The 19,191-nt window shown below is 31.2% G+C and overlaps 3 protein-coding genes across 3 annotated transcripts in view; all 3 read right to left on the bottom strand.

Annotated features, from left to right (window-relative positions):
• Nucleotides 1-1,399, bottom strand: part of LOC108733936 — a 2,586-nt gene extending 1,187 nt beyond the window's left edge. The window contains exons 1-5 of the mRNA XM_025973560.1: nucleotides 995-1,399; nucleotides 769-942; nucleotides 557-665; nucleotides 336-500; nucleotides 66-117 (exon numbers count right to left, since the gene is read on the bottom strand). Of these exons, the coding sequence (XP_025829345.1) occupies nucleotides 66-117; nucleotides 336-500; nucleotides 557-665; nucleotides 769-942; nucleotides 995-1,123 (629 nt within the window). The 5' untranslated portion in view covers nucleotides 1,124-1,399. The remainder of the gene's footprint in view (nucleotides 1-65; nucleotides 118-335; nucleotides 501-556; nucleotides 666-768; nucleotides 943-994) is intronic.
• A 1,564-nt stretch (nucleotides 1,400-2,963) lies between these two features.
• LOC108733951 (dynamin) lies at nucleotides 2,964-12,105 on the bottom strand. Its single transcript, XM_018465318.2, has 16 exons — nucleotides 11,942-12,105; nucleotides 11,591-11,664; nucleotides 10,764-10,913; nucleotides 10,497-10,700; nucleotides 10,193-10,385; nucleotides 9,590-9,799; nucleotides 9,324-9,531; nucleotides 9,128-9,265; nucleotides 8,906-9,063; nucleotides 8,418-8,715; nucleotides 7,878-7,997; nucleotides 7,614-7,820; nucleotides 7,040-7,286; nucleotides 6,320-6,476; nucleotides 5,077-5,190; nucleotides 2,964-3,326 (listed from the first exon to the last, which is right to left on the bottom strand). The coding sequence occupies exons 1-16, from the start codon at nucleotides 12,103-12,105 to the stop codon at nucleotides 3,260-3,262; spliced, it is 2,709 nt and encodes a 902-aa protein (XP_018320820.1). The 3' UTR covers nucleotides 2,964-3,259.
• Nucleotides 12,106-13,381: 1,276 nt separating this feature from the next.
• On the bottom strand, nucleotides 13,382-18,965 carry LOC108733963 (nuclear pore complex protein Nup154). The gene is made up of 16 exons (XM_018465329.1): nucleotides 18,859-18,965; nucleotides 18,378-18,719; nucleotides 17,889-18,295; nucleotides 17,545-17,816; nucleotides 17,097-17,490; nucleotides 16,658-17,036; nucleotides 16,224-16,438; nucleotides 15,652-16,164; nucleotides 15,273-15,544; nucleotides 15,101-15,200; nucleotides 14,770-15,029; nucleotides 14,475-14,715; nucleotides 14,150-14,378; nucleotides 13,924-14,044; nucleotides 13,733-13,861; nucleotides 13,382-13,579 (listed from the first exon to the last, which is right to left on the bottom strand). The coding sequence occupies exons 2-16, from the start codon at nucleotides 18,667-18,669 to the stop codon at nucleotides 13,453-13,455; spliced, it is 3,951 nt and encodes a 1,316-aa protein (XP_018320831.1). The 5' UTR covers nucleotides 18,670-18,719; nucleotides 18,859-18,965; the 3' UTR covers nucleotides 13,382-13,452.
• Nucleotides 18,966-19,191: the final 226 nt, after the last annotated feature.

Here is a 19,191-nt window from a genome sequence, read left to right as displayed (position 1 = left end):
CAAGAAAACTACACTTGATAATATACATTGATAATATAATTTATATTTTAGACAATAAATCACACCTATTAATCTTTACTGTAGAAAGCACTAACTGAAGCAATTTTTTTTGTTTTCATATAAGTGTTCACTGTGAAAGTAGATGAAATTATTTATTTATTTATAAAAAAGCATGATTAATAAACGCCCAAAAAATACAATGGAATTGAGTACCTCCTATTTTTGAAGTTTCTTTTTGTTTGAACATAAACATACTTACTTTAAAGCAATAAACACTAATAGTAATATACTGTAATAAATATGTATATATATATTGTTAAATTACCTTATTAGAATAGATTGTTCTTTTCTAATTTTTTCACAAAAGGCTTCCAAGGCTGCATTTTCTTTCTCAGTAAAATTGCGTATTTTTTCCTCTACTATTGCTGTTTCCTGTTTAATGCTCTCAGAGGCAAGACGCTTTATATTATTTAAGGTAATCTGAACATCTAGAGGGAGAACTAAAATATTGTTGATTAAAAACTAAAGACAAGAATAAAGAAAAAGTTAAAATTACCATCCATATCATGATCACTACTTATATCACTTTGTTCTTGATTTATTATAATATTAAACACTTTTGAGAAACCATCCTTTTTCTGTAATTCATCCACTGAACGAGAGGTCTAAAATAATATATGTAGATACTACTCTTTATAACTCTAACCAATTTCTTGATGAAATAATATTGTCTTAACAGTTGGTCTATTTTCAAAAATATATACCTACCAATAAACTTTTCATCACCAATACACAATCTTTCCCTAACTCCCTGTGGACAGCATAAGTATACATTCCACAATTGATACAATAATGAATAATCCAGTCCCCTACATTAGTGCAGGAAACTAGCGAAGCATATTGTTTATCAATGCATTTTAATTTGTTAATCCAAAGCAGTTCCTGAAAACTACTTGTTGAAGACTCATTAGCTAACAAAAAATTATTTCGTTACCTGTTTGAAAAAAGGGTTTTGTTGGTCTTCAGCACTAGGAGGGTTTTGAAAAATTCGCATATTTTCGTTACTTTCTAATTCAATTACGATATTTAAACAGTTGCATGCCAAAACATTCTTTGTACTCATCTTTAATAATTCTTAACAAGTATTGGTTGATAAAAAAACAGGAATTGTAAGAATTCTACTTATTAGTATTGAAAAGAGTTTAATGAAGACGACTTTGTTTAATCATAGCACATATTATCAATAATATCATAAGGTAACCACTGTATGTTTTAACTCCGTAGCATTACAAATATGTATCTCTTCTTTGGTAATAAAAGGGAATTATTAATTATATGATTTTAATTTTGGTTATTAATAACCAGAATATTATTATTGTTAAGAGTATATAAATATGAAACTATGTCTATGGCATAGATGTCTATGGATAGGACCATAGACATATATTAATGGACGTGCCTTAGCCGTATGTAATTGTAATAATTTCTTGGCTCGAAAAGTGAGGGAGATGGCGCATGGTTTTGGACATGGACATGCCTTAGCGGTCAGAATCGTGGTACAGCAAAATAAAGAGATGGAACGAAGTTTCGGACAATATCCATCTCTCTCCCAATAGTGCGTAAGCGTGTCATGAAAGAGATAGCACTAGTCCGAAACCATACGCCATCTCCCTACTTTTCGAATAAGGAAATTATTACAAGAACGACATACGGCTAAGGCGTCCATTAATATACATCTATGGTTGTAAATCTATTGTTATGACTTATCAATATTGAATCATAGATAAAAATTGAACTATGGGTACGTTCCATTAATTGAAACAACTTTTCATATAAGCGTTCACTATGAAAGTGGATAGAACTATAAACAATTAAATTTTTGTATCCAAAATAAAAACCGCCTTTAATGAAGCATTGTCGTGAGCAGTCAAAATGTTAAATGGTCATATTTTATTATATTAAAAATATTAAGAATTTACAATAACACGTTAAACGAATGGTTTTTATTTTACTTTTTATAAATAGAATTTAATCAGTTTTTATTTATTTTAACAAATAATTTGAATAATACAGCACGATTAAGACAATTATGGATAATACTTACAGTTGTTTTTGGAACAGAGCACCAGTGATTGTCGAATAAAACATGCTAGATTTTGAAGCGGTGTATTGCCGTACTAGAAAATTAAATTTAGTGCAGATTTAATATAGCATAGGTACTTAGCCGAAGCGAATAAATGGAAAATGAATTTTTCCCATCTCGCGAACTGTTTTGTTTGAAATAAATAGAATTAGTTACTTTTGATATTTGAGTAATGTTAGATCTATATAAAGCGGATTGTGAAACAACTTATTTCAAATAAAGTATGAGATTTTTGTGGACACACAAAGTTCTTCTTTTTTATTGTCTTTTTCTCAGAATGTCATTTCGATCGAAAAAATATTGAGTTCATAGTAAAAACATTTACATTATGAGTGATTATTACGACCGTAAATTTTTTACCGTCTTGAAAGCAATTTCAAAATAATTTTGTACAAATTATTTTTGCAAATGTTTCGACTTCTGTTGTGAGCTTTCTTTAAAACTATAAATACAAAAAGATTGGAGTCAGAAACATAAACATATAACAACTTTAATTGATAAAATTATTCTTATGGTTCTATTTGATTAGAGCTCCGAAGAATGCTCTCAACATGTGCCGAAACGATAGCAAAAAAGACTATTTCAATTTCTTTCCAGTTATTTTGAATACTTATGTATCCCCATTTTTTGTTTTAATNACATATATGTATATATCTATTTTTTGTTTTAATTAATTAATTTTGTTTATAAACAAATATGTATACTTCAATCATTTGGTAGGACATAAAAATTAGAAAATAGTTACATAACAAAAATAAAAATCGAATACAAAGTAAAATCAAATCGAGTTAAAATTAACATGGAAAAGAAAAAAGTAGAATAAAAAAAGAAACAAAATTAATTTAATAGATATCTTCATATTTACATAAACAGTAAAAGTAGTAATACTCTATTAAGGACTAGTTTGCGTTTGATGCGCAAAGCAGGTCGTTTCGATTGTAATTCGCGAACCGTTTGTATTTACAATGTGAAAATATAAATACCTATAATCAAAATCTTTTAGCCGAATTTTCCAACTTACATCTAATCACAAGCTCTTGTTCAACACGAATATTTATAACCAAATATTACTCTGTTTCATTATTGGTCCCATGTTGCGTTAGGTCAAATGTTTGTTTAGAAATTGGATCTTCCAGAGAACGGGCGGTCTGGTATTCTTGGCGGTATATTTGGTACTGGTCGGCTAAAATGATAATAAAAATAATTATCGTTTCAGTAAAATTATAATTCTAGTGCAATTATTGCGCATCAAAAGAATCACACAAAAGGTTAACCCAATACCATTTTACCTTAAAAAAAACGCCAGGATAATAAAGCTCAATTTACCAAATATTTCAAGTATAACATTAAATTTCAAAAAAAAAAAATATATATTTAGTAAATCCAAACAAAGAACACATATCAGATTCTAAAAAAGCCACAAAGTGGCACAATATATGTTAAGTGGACAAGTTACCCAAAGTTAATGAAATTGTGTACTGTTTGACGCACACAATGTTTGGAATATGCAGCGCATTTTTAAAAATGCTTAAAAAGTTAGTTTATTAATGAACTGGGCTTGTAGTACATTTTCATGGTTAGTAAATAGAAACAGAAGAATAGAATTACGCGGTTATTAAGCCAATTATTTATTAGTCAAAGGAAACAAAATGATTTACTATTGAGTTTAATGTTAAAACCTTCAAACGTCTTGTTTAGTTTTATTTAACGGGAAAGGGAAAAGCACACATAAGCCAGTACCTATTTAATGTTATTGTATTTACACATTTATCTATTTAAGTAGTTCTTGAATTCTTCATATAACATATCACTAAATACTATTATTATTAACAAGTTTTGTATATATGTATTTGAAATAATTGCATACAAATCAAATTCTGTAAATAATCCCACATATGCAATACAAATAAGATTTCACGAGTAATATTTAATTGGCTATACAATGAACTACTGTCAATATTTTTATTTTTTGCAGTGTTAAATATTTTTTGCGCAACTACAAAAAATCTGATTATTTATTTACAACAGTGCGTTCATAGTTTTAATGCATTAATGTGCCCATATAAAGAGAACATAAATTTGTGAGTAATAACAAATTACTTTATACAACAAAAATGAAACACGTATTTTTTTAATAGAATCTGCTTATTTTTCTTAATAACAGTAGCAATACTATGGTTTCATTTAATTTCTAACTCATAGGANTTATCCTTTTACTGTTCTTGAAATGATGGAAAAAGCACAAATAAGAAAAAAAGAAGAAAATGAACGACTTTTAAATAAGCAGAAAGAAATTACGGATAAAATGGCTAAATTGGATCAGTGGAAGAAAGACCTACATGATAAAATTAAGAAGAAAGAAGCTGAAGAACTTGCTGCAAGAGTGTGTATATACTTTAAAATTTTTATTATCATTATTTTGTTATGCATAAGTATTTATACCTGTAGGTGCAGAAAGAAAGATTGATAGAAGAAGTAAGAAGACACTTTGGATATGCAGTAGATCCTAGAGATGAAAAGTTTAAGGAAATGGTTGAAAAAAAAGAAAAGGAACAAAAGAAATTAATGAAAGAAGCAAGACGAAAGGTGAAAGAAGAAAAAATGCTTGCAAAATTACTTAGCAAGAAATCTGAAGAAAAGACAGAGACAAATAATGAAGAAAAACAATTGAATTAAGCTGAGCGAAAATACTTTGTATTTGTACTTTCATTTTAGAAAATATTACTTTATATGTTACATTTAAAATACTTTGTTTTAAATACATCGTATTGGGGGTGCTTTTGTCGCAATTATAAGTTAGCCCCTTTTACTACTACACATATGTAACTATACAGCATTAGTAAAGTACTGAACAACAAAAGTCAAACAAGTGGTGGTAAATGGAACAGTATTAATACAAATATAGGCAAAGTAGGCAAAAAAGGAAAAATTACTTGTGTATTTTGAAGGCATTTGACAGTTCGTTGATGGCTGCATTGGCGGCAGCGCGCCCCACAGCTTGTTGCATTTGCTGAGGAATTTGGATGACCCCTTGACCTCCGAAACGGCTGCAGAGACATAATATTCCCTTAGCCGCACATTATTTGAAGGTACATACAAAAACAAATACATTGCTGTTTTTGTGTTGTAAATTAAAAATGTCAAAACTACGGAAATACGAATAAATATGTACGAAGATTCACCTTTCTAATTTTCAACACGAAATCTCGTTATGATTCAATTAAAAAGTACTTGTACATACTAAATTGCTTCAGATCGATCAATTAATTATTATTAAAATCCTAGGATAGTTTTTGGAATAAAAAGTAATTCTATCAGTTATTAAGTTTTAATAGCGGTATTGTTCTATTTAATTAAACTAGCATCTAAGCATGAAGACGTGCAAAATTAGTTTTAAAAATGAAACAAAAAAAATATAACCTATTGTTTATCTTTGTCAGCAGTAAGAAGCGCCTTTACTTTTAATAGCGAAAATTGTCAACTCATATTTCCCGATATTGACATACTTATAACATCGTGTTATTTACAAACGTTGCGCCACACCACAGTATGAAGATAAAAAACAGGCAGTATAACAGTTTGCGCACAAATGCACCTCTACACATTATGTTATTTTATGACACATATATGTATATATCTATTTTTTATTACTGCTTAATATTATTATTATTCATAATTATTAACGAATAATACGATATCTAAAGCGTGTTTGAAGTTAATGGGATGCAATTAGTTGTTTCTTGCTTAACGTCTCCTGAAAAGAAAAAACCACAACCTCAGATTTAGCAAAAAAGATTGGTGAACATATTTTGGAATGAAAACTGAAAATATATCCCTTTTGAAGCTTTGAATTTTTCAGTTGCATACACCATATAATAATATAAGATCCTTTTTTATTTTACAATTCAGTTCAGTCTTGTGAAATAGAGACATCACATATTTTAATTAACATTGGCCCCACACACAACAAATAAGCAAACAAATCATCGAAAGAAACAACTACAAGTTGCACAACATATAAATGAGGGTTCACCAATCTTTTAAAAGCATTTTGCTGTATGTGTTTACAAAACAACCGAAACAAAATTTAGTTTTGGATGAATTTTGTCATTTATCTCACAAGTATTAGTAAATTTGTTATTAAAAACAAAAGAAAAAAAACAAACGAATGCTCACGTGGGAATGAGAGGTGCTGGCAGAGGTTGTCCTTGAGGTCTGCCAGGTGGCATGGGAGGCATTCCTCCACCAGGTCGATTAGGTATCGCAGGAGCCGGTCTTCCTGAAGCTGGAGGCAACGGTGGAGCCCTGACGTTGCCGGAAGAACCTAACGATCCTAAAAATTTTCCATTTATTAAAAATATTATGTAACAAATGGCCCTACACATTTATAGGGGTAACATGTAGTTTATTGATTTCTTAATCAACTTTACAGTCACTTTCAATTTTGTAAATGTCCATATATTAGTATAGTGTGCTGAATATGGCCTAATTCCGGCTGAAAAGTCGGGGGCCCTTTATATATAGCAGTAAGAAATGTTGACTGTATTAAAAAAAAAAAAATATAGTGTGGTTTTGTGAAACCACGATGCAAGTGAAACTTTTCGGATTGTAGGCATTTAACTGTAAATTTTCGGAAAATTATTCAATTTAGGGTATCAAATTAAAATTGCGTTCTTAATCTTATCTTAATGATTAAAAAATGGGAATGATGATGAAAAACCAAGTCATGGGCGCCTCCATATTGGTCTTAGCTGCTCTGCCGAGCGCCTTTCAGTTTTACCCCTACTCCGCGGCCGGCTGTTATGCGACATGCGATAGATGGATGAAAAACTTTGAGGCAATGTGATAAAAGTTTCACTTTAAAAAATAAAAGAGAAAAAGTAGAATATAGCTCACCCGATGAACCAACTTGACTCATTAACGGAGCCTGTCGTTTACTCCCGCCCGGACTAGGTGGTGATAATCGTGCATTATCCAAGCCGCTTGCCAGCCAGTCATTCTTTACGGGGGGAGGTACCGGTGTGGATACTGTAGCCATTGAAACATCTCCTATTATTCTTAAAGCTTCTTTACATGCGTGGTACATTCGCAACATTTCTTCACGCTTCAAGGCTTCCTCAGGTGATTCTTCCATCATTTGTTGCTATTTTTAAATTAAACATCAAACTCATAAAACTATAAAAGACGGACGAAAATAAAAAAAATTGAGTAATTAGAAATACACAACTTGTATTCCACTTTCAACGTCTTGACAATTAGACAATTAGTTGAAACTGATTGTGGTAATCTTGCTTGTGTGGTCCTAAACCATATCACATAATTTTTAGGAATTCGATTTATAATTTGACATAATAAGAAATACAATATGTTAGTCATGTATTGGCAACGTGTATTTCTCATTATAACCCATTGATTGAAACAGTTGCAGGAATTGATTTCTTTTCATTTCCTTCGTTCAAAAAATACAAACCTGATCACCACTGGCATACAAATGTGCCAAGAGCTCGCCATTTATAAAATCTTTTGCATTGTTGATGATCAGATGCATAATAGTTTTGGGCACTAAGTCCCTCGTTGTCTTTGTTACGATACGCATATAACTATCGACCAAATTCCTTATCGTCTCTACCTGTCTCTCAAGCTGTGGATCCATTGAACTAGTCGCATTTTCAGACGTCTGTAATAAATTTATCATGAGTAATATTTTTAGAAATTTTCTTCATTTCTAACTCACTTCTTCGCCATTAACTTGTTCAGTCTGCTTCTCAGGATATACGCCAGCTCTTAAGAAAGATGCTTTCCACGAGTCAACTTCGTCCAAAGTTTCGCAACTTAATTCTAATTGCTTATAATCCTGTGAATAAACCAACAAAATCGATGTATAACTGTTGAGATCAAGTAATAAACAGAAAGAGAAGCACACTGGCATACAGAATTGTATATATATAACGCTATGTTACACATTATACTTCGCTGGAGTGGCTAACATGTAGAGCCTCGAGTGATCTATTTTCTCACCTTGTGGACGCTTTCCGAGCGACCGTACTTGTAAAAAAGTGGAGAAACATTAATGTGCAGTTACAAGAATCTCCACGGAGAACGATCAATTAACCATTAATTAAAGCAACAATTTTTTCCTGTAATTTGGTCTTTGTTTCTGTTTAATTTCAGTTCATTTAATTAAAAAAAACACGTAGTACGTTTTTGATTTTAAGAATTAAACAGTTACCAATCACAAAAGACTACACACGAAAATTACAGACTAACTACTTACCTTGTATACATTTCGACCATCAGGATTGAAAAGTGCAAACATGTGTCTCCGCGACATGAAACCTTGTTCTATGTCTCTAAGTTTGAGCCCGTCCAGAGGCAACATGTATTTCTTCTCCCGTTCTTCCTCATCTTTGAACCACGACAAATTCTCTGACGTTAAGACAAACCAATAATCGCGAGAACCGCCTTTCATTATACCCAAATTGTGAATGCACATGTAACCCTTACGAATGACCTGATTGCCTAGACCTCGAGACGATCCCGTTTTCGTAGAATTTTCTGACTGATTTTGAGCACTGTTAAGATAACACTCTTATTATTATTTACATACTTTTACATTATTTAAATTACAATTCAATTACATATGTACGGTGATTTACCCATGATGCATTTTTTATGTTGTTAAACTTAAATCTTACGTGAAAACATCGGTTTGTTGATTAAAATAACTAAAAATGTTAATTACAAATAAAATGTTATACATACTTGGCAAAGCCAATAAAGTCTTCATGATTCGTGTTCATATAAGCCAGTTCGCAGTCTACGAGGAGAATGAGTTGCTCCTTGCAAAGTTGCTCACGTTGTCTGACGTATGTAGTTATGATACGTTCCGTTTCTTCCCGCAAACGAGGATAACGTGCCATCTGTCAACATAATAAATATTTTATTTTCAAAAATTTTTTCTACCGGGAAAAAAATTGTACGCACCTTATCAGTACAAGTGCGTACAACATTAGACAATTCCTGCACCACTAAATCGACGCATTTCAATGATGGCTCTTTTAAACGAGCAATTTGTTTTTTTACTATAGCTTCGAAAGCCATGTCAGGCGTGAAAAGACCAACCTAAAATCCAATAAAACGTTGCAAAAATTATACCAAACAGTTCAAGAAGAAAACTGACCCTAATGCCGTGAATATTTCGAATTGCAAATGCAATTTCCCGTCTGAGTTCTTTCTCGTCAAACTCCATTTTAACTATTTCAAAAGGAAATCTTTCATGAAACAAACGATTAATTTTAGCACCACCAGAGAGCTCCATTGTGTTAATTTGGGCAGATCCCGATCCTTCAATTGTCCTTTCAAAATCGGATTGCAACTGCTGAATCATCCTAACAATACAACATTAATCACCTACAAATTTACGAAAATAGGCTTAATGTCACATACTGTAACATGGCTTTAGTCTTGATAGATGGATCGTCCGGTCTAAAATGTTTAAACTGTTCCACATCCTTTTCCAAAGTCAAAAGTTGCTTCTGAAGTTTATCTCGAAGTCCAGGTAATGTGTCTCGAATGTGATTAGTCAGTTGCTGATTAAGAACTCTTTGCAAATACGGAGTGCCACATCGATCTGCGATATGACGGTAGGATGGGTGACTACAATGAAAAATAAATTAAGGTGATAGGTTTTACAATGAATATCAGTAAATGTATTAACGAAAAATTAGAAACAAAATGATTATGAAGATAATGAATAGAGGAAATAAGGTCTTAAATATTTTCCTTAAACAAGTATATTTTTCGTTTCAAAAATTGTATGATTTCATAAAAATTTAATCTTTTATTTACTATTATTATTAACAAGTTTTGTATATATGTATTTGAAATAATTGCATACAAATCAAATTCTGTAAATAATCCCACATATGCAATACAAATAAGATTTCACGAGTAATATTTAATTGGCTATACNTAATTATTTGATTCAGGCAAATTATTACAATTGGTTAATAAAAATAAATGTATAAACCAAATAAATGAATTGAATACCTCATAAAAAACTGTCTTTCAGCTGCAATTGCAGCTTTTATATCTTTTCTACCATCTATGTCTTTCTGAGAACGATTTACTACACCAATGTAACCCCTTCGCAAAGGCAGAAGTTTATTTTCTAGAACATCTCTTGCATCTGTCCCTTCATCCATCAAATCTAACTTTGTTATAACACCTATTGTACGAATACCTATATAAAATACAATCAAATTAAGAAAATAACTTCACACTTCCAATGAAAATTAAAATAAAATAAATAACCACATATAGTAGTATCTTTAAAAACACCATTATTTCTTACCTTGAGGATCTACTTCTTTGGCTAATTTTAAAGCATCTGAGTTTGCTAAATCAGTATTTGCTGGAGTAACAGCAAGAATTAGACAAGAGTCACGCTTAATAAACTGCATTATCATTGACTTGATTTGATGTTCAATATCTACTGGTTGATCACCAATGGGGACTTTTGTCAAACCAGGCAAGTCAATAAGAGTCAAATTTAAAACTGCAATGTTAGTTGGGTACATATTTAACCATACAAACTAAATTTATTTAAATAACTACCTACCATTTGGAGAATAAACTCTTAAATTAATAGGAACATTTGATATTCCCTTATTTGAACCTGTAATTCGGTCTGTTTCTGATTCAATTTCACGTCTAATTTCATCAAAGTCTACAAACTTCTTGCCTTTACAGTGCAAGAACTCACCATATTCTGTAACAGAAAAAACTGTAATGAAACAAAACCCTACAAGGATGACTTCAAATAAATAAAAGAATTAATAGCAATTAAATGTGCACACCATTAGAACACTGGAGGCATTGCATACAATGATTTAGCATTTTATGCATTGATTACTTGAACATTTTTTTAAATACTATATATAGATAAATAATTTTAAGCCATATCTTTAATAAAATTTTTCTCAACTCAATTACAAAATATAAAGTTAAACATGATTTTGTAATAAGTCAAAAAGTTCACCAAAATTTTCATCAGACAAAACAAAAATGCAATTAATTATAACCAGTACATATCTGATATAATACAAATAAGGAATTGGGGAAACTCAATCGTAAATGTTTTTGAAAAAAAAAAAAACAGTACTAGTGACATTATAAGAAAATAAAAAGTTAATACAGTAAATAAACAAGAACTTGAAGTAACAGAAGAGAATATTTTTGAAAGATGAAAGTTAAAACAAACAACGCTTTATAAATTAGGCTTGATCTGATTTAAATATTACATGTATTGACTATGTGCTCCATAAAATACTCAATAATCATATCCACTTTCTGTAACTTATCTGTAAACACTAATTAGTATATAGGTGATGGTTTTTACATGCTATCAGCTTCAGAAAATAACCAAATATCTTAGGTACAACTTACCACTGATAGAATTTATCAACTGTAAAATAAGTGGTCTCCTGGTGACTATACCAGATCCTCTAGGAAGAAAATCTCTACAAAAAAAAATTATAAAATCAATAAGATTACTTAAAAATGATAAATCACAAAAACATAAATATCAGACAATTCTTACGTTTTATAAAGAAATAAAAAAAAATTTGTATCACTCCTGTTGACAGATACTTCATACAAATGATAAATAAAAACTATAGACGCCAAGTTAAGGGAACCTCCCAAAAAAAAAACTGTCAGTTAAATTTTGGACAAAAAGCGTGATAAATGGTACAAGGCATGCAAAGCATACGAAGCATAAAATACTGTTTGACTTACTTTCCAACGAAGTTTTCCAATACTGAACTTTTGCCTGCTGATTGTCCACCCACAACGGCTATTTGTGGCAAGTCTAAAGTCATATGCACCCCTAACTGCGTGAAGGCATCCTGCAACTTATTCACGATAGGAATAAGCTGCTCCATCCCCGTGTTTCCTGCCATTTTTAGGCCGAAACAGAAAGAATCACTTCAAGAAAATTATATTTTTGGTTTTCAGTCACCACAGCAATGCACACTATACAACAACATTTTGAAACATGGCTGACAACTACCAGGAAATGATGACAGTGGCGAATCAACCCACCGAAGTCATTAATATTAGTGTAGCCTTTTAAACCTTATTTTCACCAAATAACTATTACTTCACCTTAATAAATTTAAAAAATGAAGTACAAATCATCTACTAAGAAAAGTAAAGTCTATAATCGTAAGACATGGTTGTTTAGTTTTATTTTTGCCATAGATTCACATAGATTTTTGCGGAATTGTCAAGCGCATATGCGCACATCAATACGCAAACGCATGCGCTTCGCTGCAACATTGGTTGCATAAGCTGTTTGGCTCTAAAACTTCGGTTTAAAATTTATATAGGTCATTACATCGTCATTATTTACTTTCTATCTTATTAGATNAAATAAATATTTATAGCATATAAATAAACGCTTAATAAAATTAAGCTTATTACGTTTTTTTTTTATCTTAAATAGAAATGTTCTGAAAAAAAAAAATAAGCGCAGAATTACTACAACCTGAATCTACCTTTGTAGATAGAAAAAATAAAATCTATCTTTTTTGTAGTAGGATTTGTTGATTTGATGACACATAATGTACAATAACAAAAATTATACATAATCATAGTTAAAATTTTTTTTTAATGTTGTTCGAGTTTTTGCGCAAACGTAAGCTCAACGATTTAATAAATATTTGCTTATAGATTTCTTAAGCGTAATATCCTATTACTTTAAATTTTAAGCCAATAATGCTATCCTGGAATTGTACATGGGTATATTATTGAAACGAGTATAGAAGTTCTTAATTATATTATTAATTTAAGTGCTATAAATATGTATTTTATATAATACTGTGGACAGTGTCTTCATGAACTTTCTTGTTTTTGAGTTTTGTGCAGATAGACACATGTAGCTTTCATTTGATCCTGTTTCTGACCACACATAAACGATATTTATGAAATGCTCGTCAGCAGAAACTCGTGAACTCTTCACGCAATTTTATAAAAATAAATGTATCTTATGGTACGCATTTTAGTCACACACGGGTGAGCCGTGCAACCACTCGCCCAGCTCTTCTTTTTAATAAAATTTTTAGTAAAATGCCGATACTTTTGATACAACTGCAACCTACGGAAACATTACTCTCGAATTACTGTTAAGTACCCAGATAGGACAAAAAGGATCATATTAAAATGAAAAAATGACAGTGTATTTAATGCATTTTTCTTACAAATTGAACATATTATTACTTTTAAAATAAAAACTACCCATTTTAAGTTCATAATCTTGACATCGCTGTTTGAAGTTGTCGAATTTTATCTATCAAGCGAGTCGTGTTCGTTTTACCATACAAATTAGTCAATAGTCCTGAAATTGTATCTTGACAAACAGATATTATTTTTCTCCTAGAAAAAGAAACAAAATCGTTACAAAATTATAATAAAGAGAGGTCTGCAGTTTGTACAATGACAATGTTTTATAACTAAAGAAAAACAATATTTGGTAAAATCTTTAGTTCGTGTAATTTGAGGAATAGTTTTACTTTCTTTACAACTTACTTTATAACGCTGCTGAAATCCTCGTTATGTGTAATAAACAAATCCACCGTGGCTCCAAAAACTTCACATAATCGATAATAGTTTTCTTCTATGGACCAGAAACGGTCAGCGGATGCAGCGTTTAAGTTCCTACATATTTTATTACATATTACAATGAATTTGTAGTACATTATTTAAGAATAAGCACTTACGAAATATATATATTAATCAATGTATCCAAAGGAACCCCGTAGGAAAACAGGGTTGTGGGAACCACACCAGGTTCCACTTTAAGCTTTGAACTTATAATTTCTAACTGAGCAACGATAAAAGCTGCAATAAAATAATTCAATATTGACCGTTAACCATAATAATACGTATTTACAAGATACCTTAACTAAATAAATAAAAACTAAGTCTGTAATAAAAACAACTCACGCAGTGGAAAACAAATGTTCGAGTTTTTGTATAGATTGTAAAGGCGTTTGACTTCGTTTAAGACATGATTCATTCTGTCCAACGGTAATCCAGCAGTTCTTCTTACTTCATTTTGTAAAATATTGTGCCAGATCAGTTCGATTAGTGATGTATCTGTATAACCAGAACATTCAATAATAGCTAGTTTACATTCCCATAAATTGAAGGGATCACAAAAATCTTCGTATAACTAAAATAATTAATTGATGTAATAAATAACAAGAGAAATGTTATAAACAGCTGATAATTCGCATTATAAAAAATAAAATAAAAACATATACACAACCTGCGTCACTTCATACAGATTACAATTTAATGATACAATTGCTTCTTCATCACTAGGATTGTTATGATGCTGATTTGTAATGCTTTCTAGTACTTTTTCTTGTACTTTTGCTATCTCCAATTTATCTTCCAATTCCCTTAAAAAAACTCCTAAATGTGGTGCATAACCCACTTTATCGCTTCTCATACACATTACAGCTCGTGCTAAATAAGCCAGGCGATCTTTCAAAGTTAAACTATTACTAAAATAAAAAATATTTTTATAGGTACCAGACGTTTACTGCATATATTTTTACTTTCTGTTTGATGCTAAATTATTTAATATTTTAGCAGCGGCTGCATGATTATTGTTATTTTCATACAGTTTCCATAATATATCTTGCAGCACTATATTATCACTATTTTGATGAGCAGCTCTTACAAGGTAATACTCTAAAGAAGGCAAAGTAATTTTGATAAGATCGGAAACGAGATTTTTAGATACCAGCCATTCATAGATCGCTACATGCAAAAGCTCATCATCATATTCCATCGCCATGTCGATTACTCTTTGGATCTATAACATACAATCGATTACTATTATAGGTTTCAATCAGTAGAATAATAAAAAAAAAAGTTTAAACTTACCACGGAGCTTGCTGGTTGTGATGTAACATGTAGCACATCATGGTCACTTTGGGAATACAAATGATCAAGCATATTCTTAATTTCATTATAAATTGCGATTCTAAGTAAAATAATTGACTGTTTAAATAAATAAAAAAAAAAAAGAAAAAATAGGGTAAGGGAGAATAAGTACCTTCTACTGTAAAGATGATAGTCTTCGTGCTCTCGTTGTTCACCGTTTTTGTAGTAGTGTTCACCTATGTTGTCAGGATCAATTTTTTTTGCGCAATCTACGCACAAGTCCAAAACGGCATTGTATGCACCAAGAGAAACAAATTGTTGACAAATTTCTCGTAAATTAATATTTGGAGCTACGCTCTTACAAATACTTAAAGCTGTACACAACATTTCCTCTATTTCGTTCTTATTTTGGATCGTTCTTGCACCTTTTAATATTTCATTTGCCTAAACATTATGTTATCATTATTATACATAAGGTTATTCAATCTTTTCAAATACAGTCGCAGTTATTTAAAGTAAGGAAGAAACATCTAATCTTTTTATTAACTCACCTTGGTACAAGCTGCATCTTCACTTCTATATAAATTTGGGCACACAGACCTCAACTTAAGACTAATTGAATCAACAGATGCATTATCTCCAATGTAACTATTAATCAAACTATTGATCAGTTCGACATAAATTTCCCCGGCGTAGAGAATGAAATCCTTGAAACACATAGTCTGCATAACGTGTTGATGAGTTTCTGGGAGGCTACTTATCAATTCGTGAAACTGATGCTCGCACAATATATTCCACAGGCCTAAAACTTGACAGGAATGGTTTACAAAAGTTTTAAATGCCGAAAGAGACTGCCGTTCTTCTAACTGCAGATCTTGAGTAGATTGATTTGCTTTAAATGACACTTTTGGAGGAGTTTTCGTCAAATTTGATTGATTAATCATATCAGATATACCAGAAGTAAGGATAACAGACAACTGAGTATTTTTATGCAAAAAAGTAGACAAGGCAGACAAATGACCAATTATAACAACACATTCTTCAATGGGAAGAGCACTGGACAGCTAAAAAATATATGTTTATGTAAATTATGATAAATTCTTTACAAAATAGAAACACATACGTAAAATTTCCCATTAGAAATATTCACTTTTTGCACACAATTTCGAAACCACACGGGCCTAAGAATTCTACTAAGAAATATATAGAGTCCATTATGTTTTGCCGAAAAAGTAAAACCATTTCCAGGGTGGGTTGAGATATTCTGAGTAAGTTGCGTGTTTGTGGCTGGTCTTGGTGTAGAAATAATTTCGGGAAGAAACGTTGTATTTCCAGAAACTAAACAAAAGTCACATTAAATCATAAAAAAAAGTCGATAACATTTTATCAGACACTGTTTTTAAAGATATATGCTAATATTATGATGTATAAGGTCAGAATTCAAACGTTTGAAGCATTAAACTGTAACAAAAAAATCAGTAAACCTGAAATCTGTTTCTAAACTTATTTATAAAAGTGATACATATTTATATATTTTAAATAAATTATATCACTTACACATAGGTTTGTTTGTGTTAATCAATTGCGATGACATAATCCTAGGTTCACCCCCGTACAAGAAAAATGACCTTGTTGCCCATTCGGCTACATCGTGATTTTCAACATTATCAGAGCAAGCCAAAATTAAACTGGTTGCACAAGCCTGATCTTCCTTCTGCATGACAAAAAAACCTCTAACCGAATCGTTTTCTGGACCTTGATTTTCGCACAAAAGCTGTCGCAAAACGTCTACAGGACGTAATTTCATAAAGATGTGGGCCCCTTGAGCAGTCAACACTACATATTTTCTTGGTGGTTCTAAATGCTGACGAACCACCAAAGGAGGGTCTTCACGTTGTGGTTGGGGCACCTTGATTCCTGGGAGAGTATGCCTAATCTAAAGAATAAAACGTGTTACATAAACTTAAAAAATTGAAGGAACTATGCAATTAGTTACTTCTGCCATGGCCCAAGCTGGTCCATCTAATGTAATGGTGGTATGCAATTCCATAAACGCCGAGGTAAAGGGAAACATATCAGAACTAACACACCATAAAGCGTCTGATTCGTTAACCGACGAAATAAGAAGCATGTTACCTGCTGAACAATTGGCCATATGCACCATGCGAGGCCTGCTGGTCATAGTTGCAGAATAACCAGGAGGCAATCTCACGTGCAGTAAAGTCAAAGTGTACGGCCTCTGATTAGGTTGCAAATTACTTAATCCAACAATAGAAAAATAAAATCTCACACCTGTTTGCGTTATGGCTACCAAATTCAGATACAGCGATTCGGACGATTCTATCGCCGATATGTTGACAATTGGTCGAAAATTTTGACTGTCTAATGTCCTAAAATGTTTATTTATTAAGTATGTAACTGTAATTAAGACACTTAATACTTACTTAACTATATTCATTGCTTGCTGAACCAAGCTTGCTTGTGTTTGTTTAGTAATTTTGGAAAGTGAATTTCCTTTTTCACCCAAATCGTATACTTCAATTGACCCTTTTTCCATCAGTAGATACAGTATATGACGACTATTATCAATAGAAATTTGTACTACACAGTCCTCTTCGCTAAGGGCAGCATTTATAAAGGACGGCATGAAATATGAGAGAGCACTGGTGGAGTGATTAATTTTTTTACAGCGTTTTCCTAACCAGCTGCTTTCAGACTTATGAAATAAAAGTAATATTAATGTGCACTAAATAAATATAACATATCTGTAAAGTAATTAGGCAGATACCTGATAAACTAATTCATATAAACAACCATCTTTACTTCCCAAAAATATTCTCCCTAAATTAGATCCTTCAATAATAGTTATTAAACAACCATCTGAAGGAACAGTAAATATAGGGTCTGGAACTAAGTGTATTTCTTCATATGGATCATTTGTTCCTGATGTAAATGTAATGCCCAAAACAACTATGTCAACAGCAGTCGTAACAATCAAAAGGAATTTTATAAAATCATGAAAAACTCCATCTTTGGGTTTTACAAGACCTATTCCAATAATTGTTTCATTGATACCATCATAATATGCTACATCTGAACCATCTTCATATGACCATACATAAATATCACTATCAATAGTTAACCAACCCCTATTTATTTCAGTGAACAGTCCCATCATGCAGTGTTGTTGAATGTATGTATAAATATTAAGGAAATTAAGTTATATATATCATAGATTTAGCAATTTAGCACTAATTAAACAATCAACAAAGGATACGACTAAAATGCTCCATTATTTCTGGTGGTAAAGGCACTTTACTGAGTGTTCTTATTTGAGTTAAATTATTTAATGAAAGAGAAAGTCCTGATAATGTAGGGTAATCATGTTCAGTCAATCCACTTGCCGTGGGACCTGTTTGTTGATTAACATTCATTTTTTCCAGCAATGAAGGCGCAGACCCATCATTTACTAATGACCACTCTAAATTATGAACTGCAGATTCTAATGAGTAATGTGACTGTCTTGAAATTTCAGAAGGTTGATCTCCAGCACTTTGAATTAAAGTCATTTTGAAGAAGCTTCTGTTAGTTAATTATGTTTTAATGGTCACTGAAAAAACTAAAAACGAAAAATAAAATATAAAAGCATTTTTTGTAGGGAAATGATAAACCATAAATATACATTGGTACTGTATTTAATACTAATAAAAGTATATTATTAATTGTTTATGATAATATAAACGAAATTAAAAAAGTACCTCCACTATTTATGTACCCAAACACAAATTTATTTTTATTAATTTCACTTTAAAATGTAAAAACTATTATAAAATATCAAATACCATAGATAAGACCACGGATAAGACCCTTTGTATATCTATTATCTATGGACAATCATATACCAAATAACATAGATAATAGATACACAAAGGGCTAAATAAGAAACATCATAGACCATAGATCATAGACAAATATAAGTTTGCATCGTTGAATCCATAGACGTATATTAATGGACGTATGTCGTTGTAATAATTTCCTGATTCGAAAAGTAGGGAGATGGCGTATGGTTTCGGACTAGTGCTATCTCTTTC

The sequence above is a fragment of the Agrilus planipennis genome, unplaced genomic scaffold, assembly GCF_000699045.2.
Source record: "Agrilus planipennis isolate EAB-ADULT unplaced genomic scaffold, Apla_2.0 scaffold43, whole genome shotgun sequence".
NCBI lineage: Eukaryota > Metazoa > Arthropoda > Insecta > Coleoptera > Buprestidae > Agrilus > Agrilus planipennis.
The sequence above is the reverse complement of the archived record's forward strand: the minus strand, read 5'-3'. Positions and strand labels throughout refer to the sequence as shown.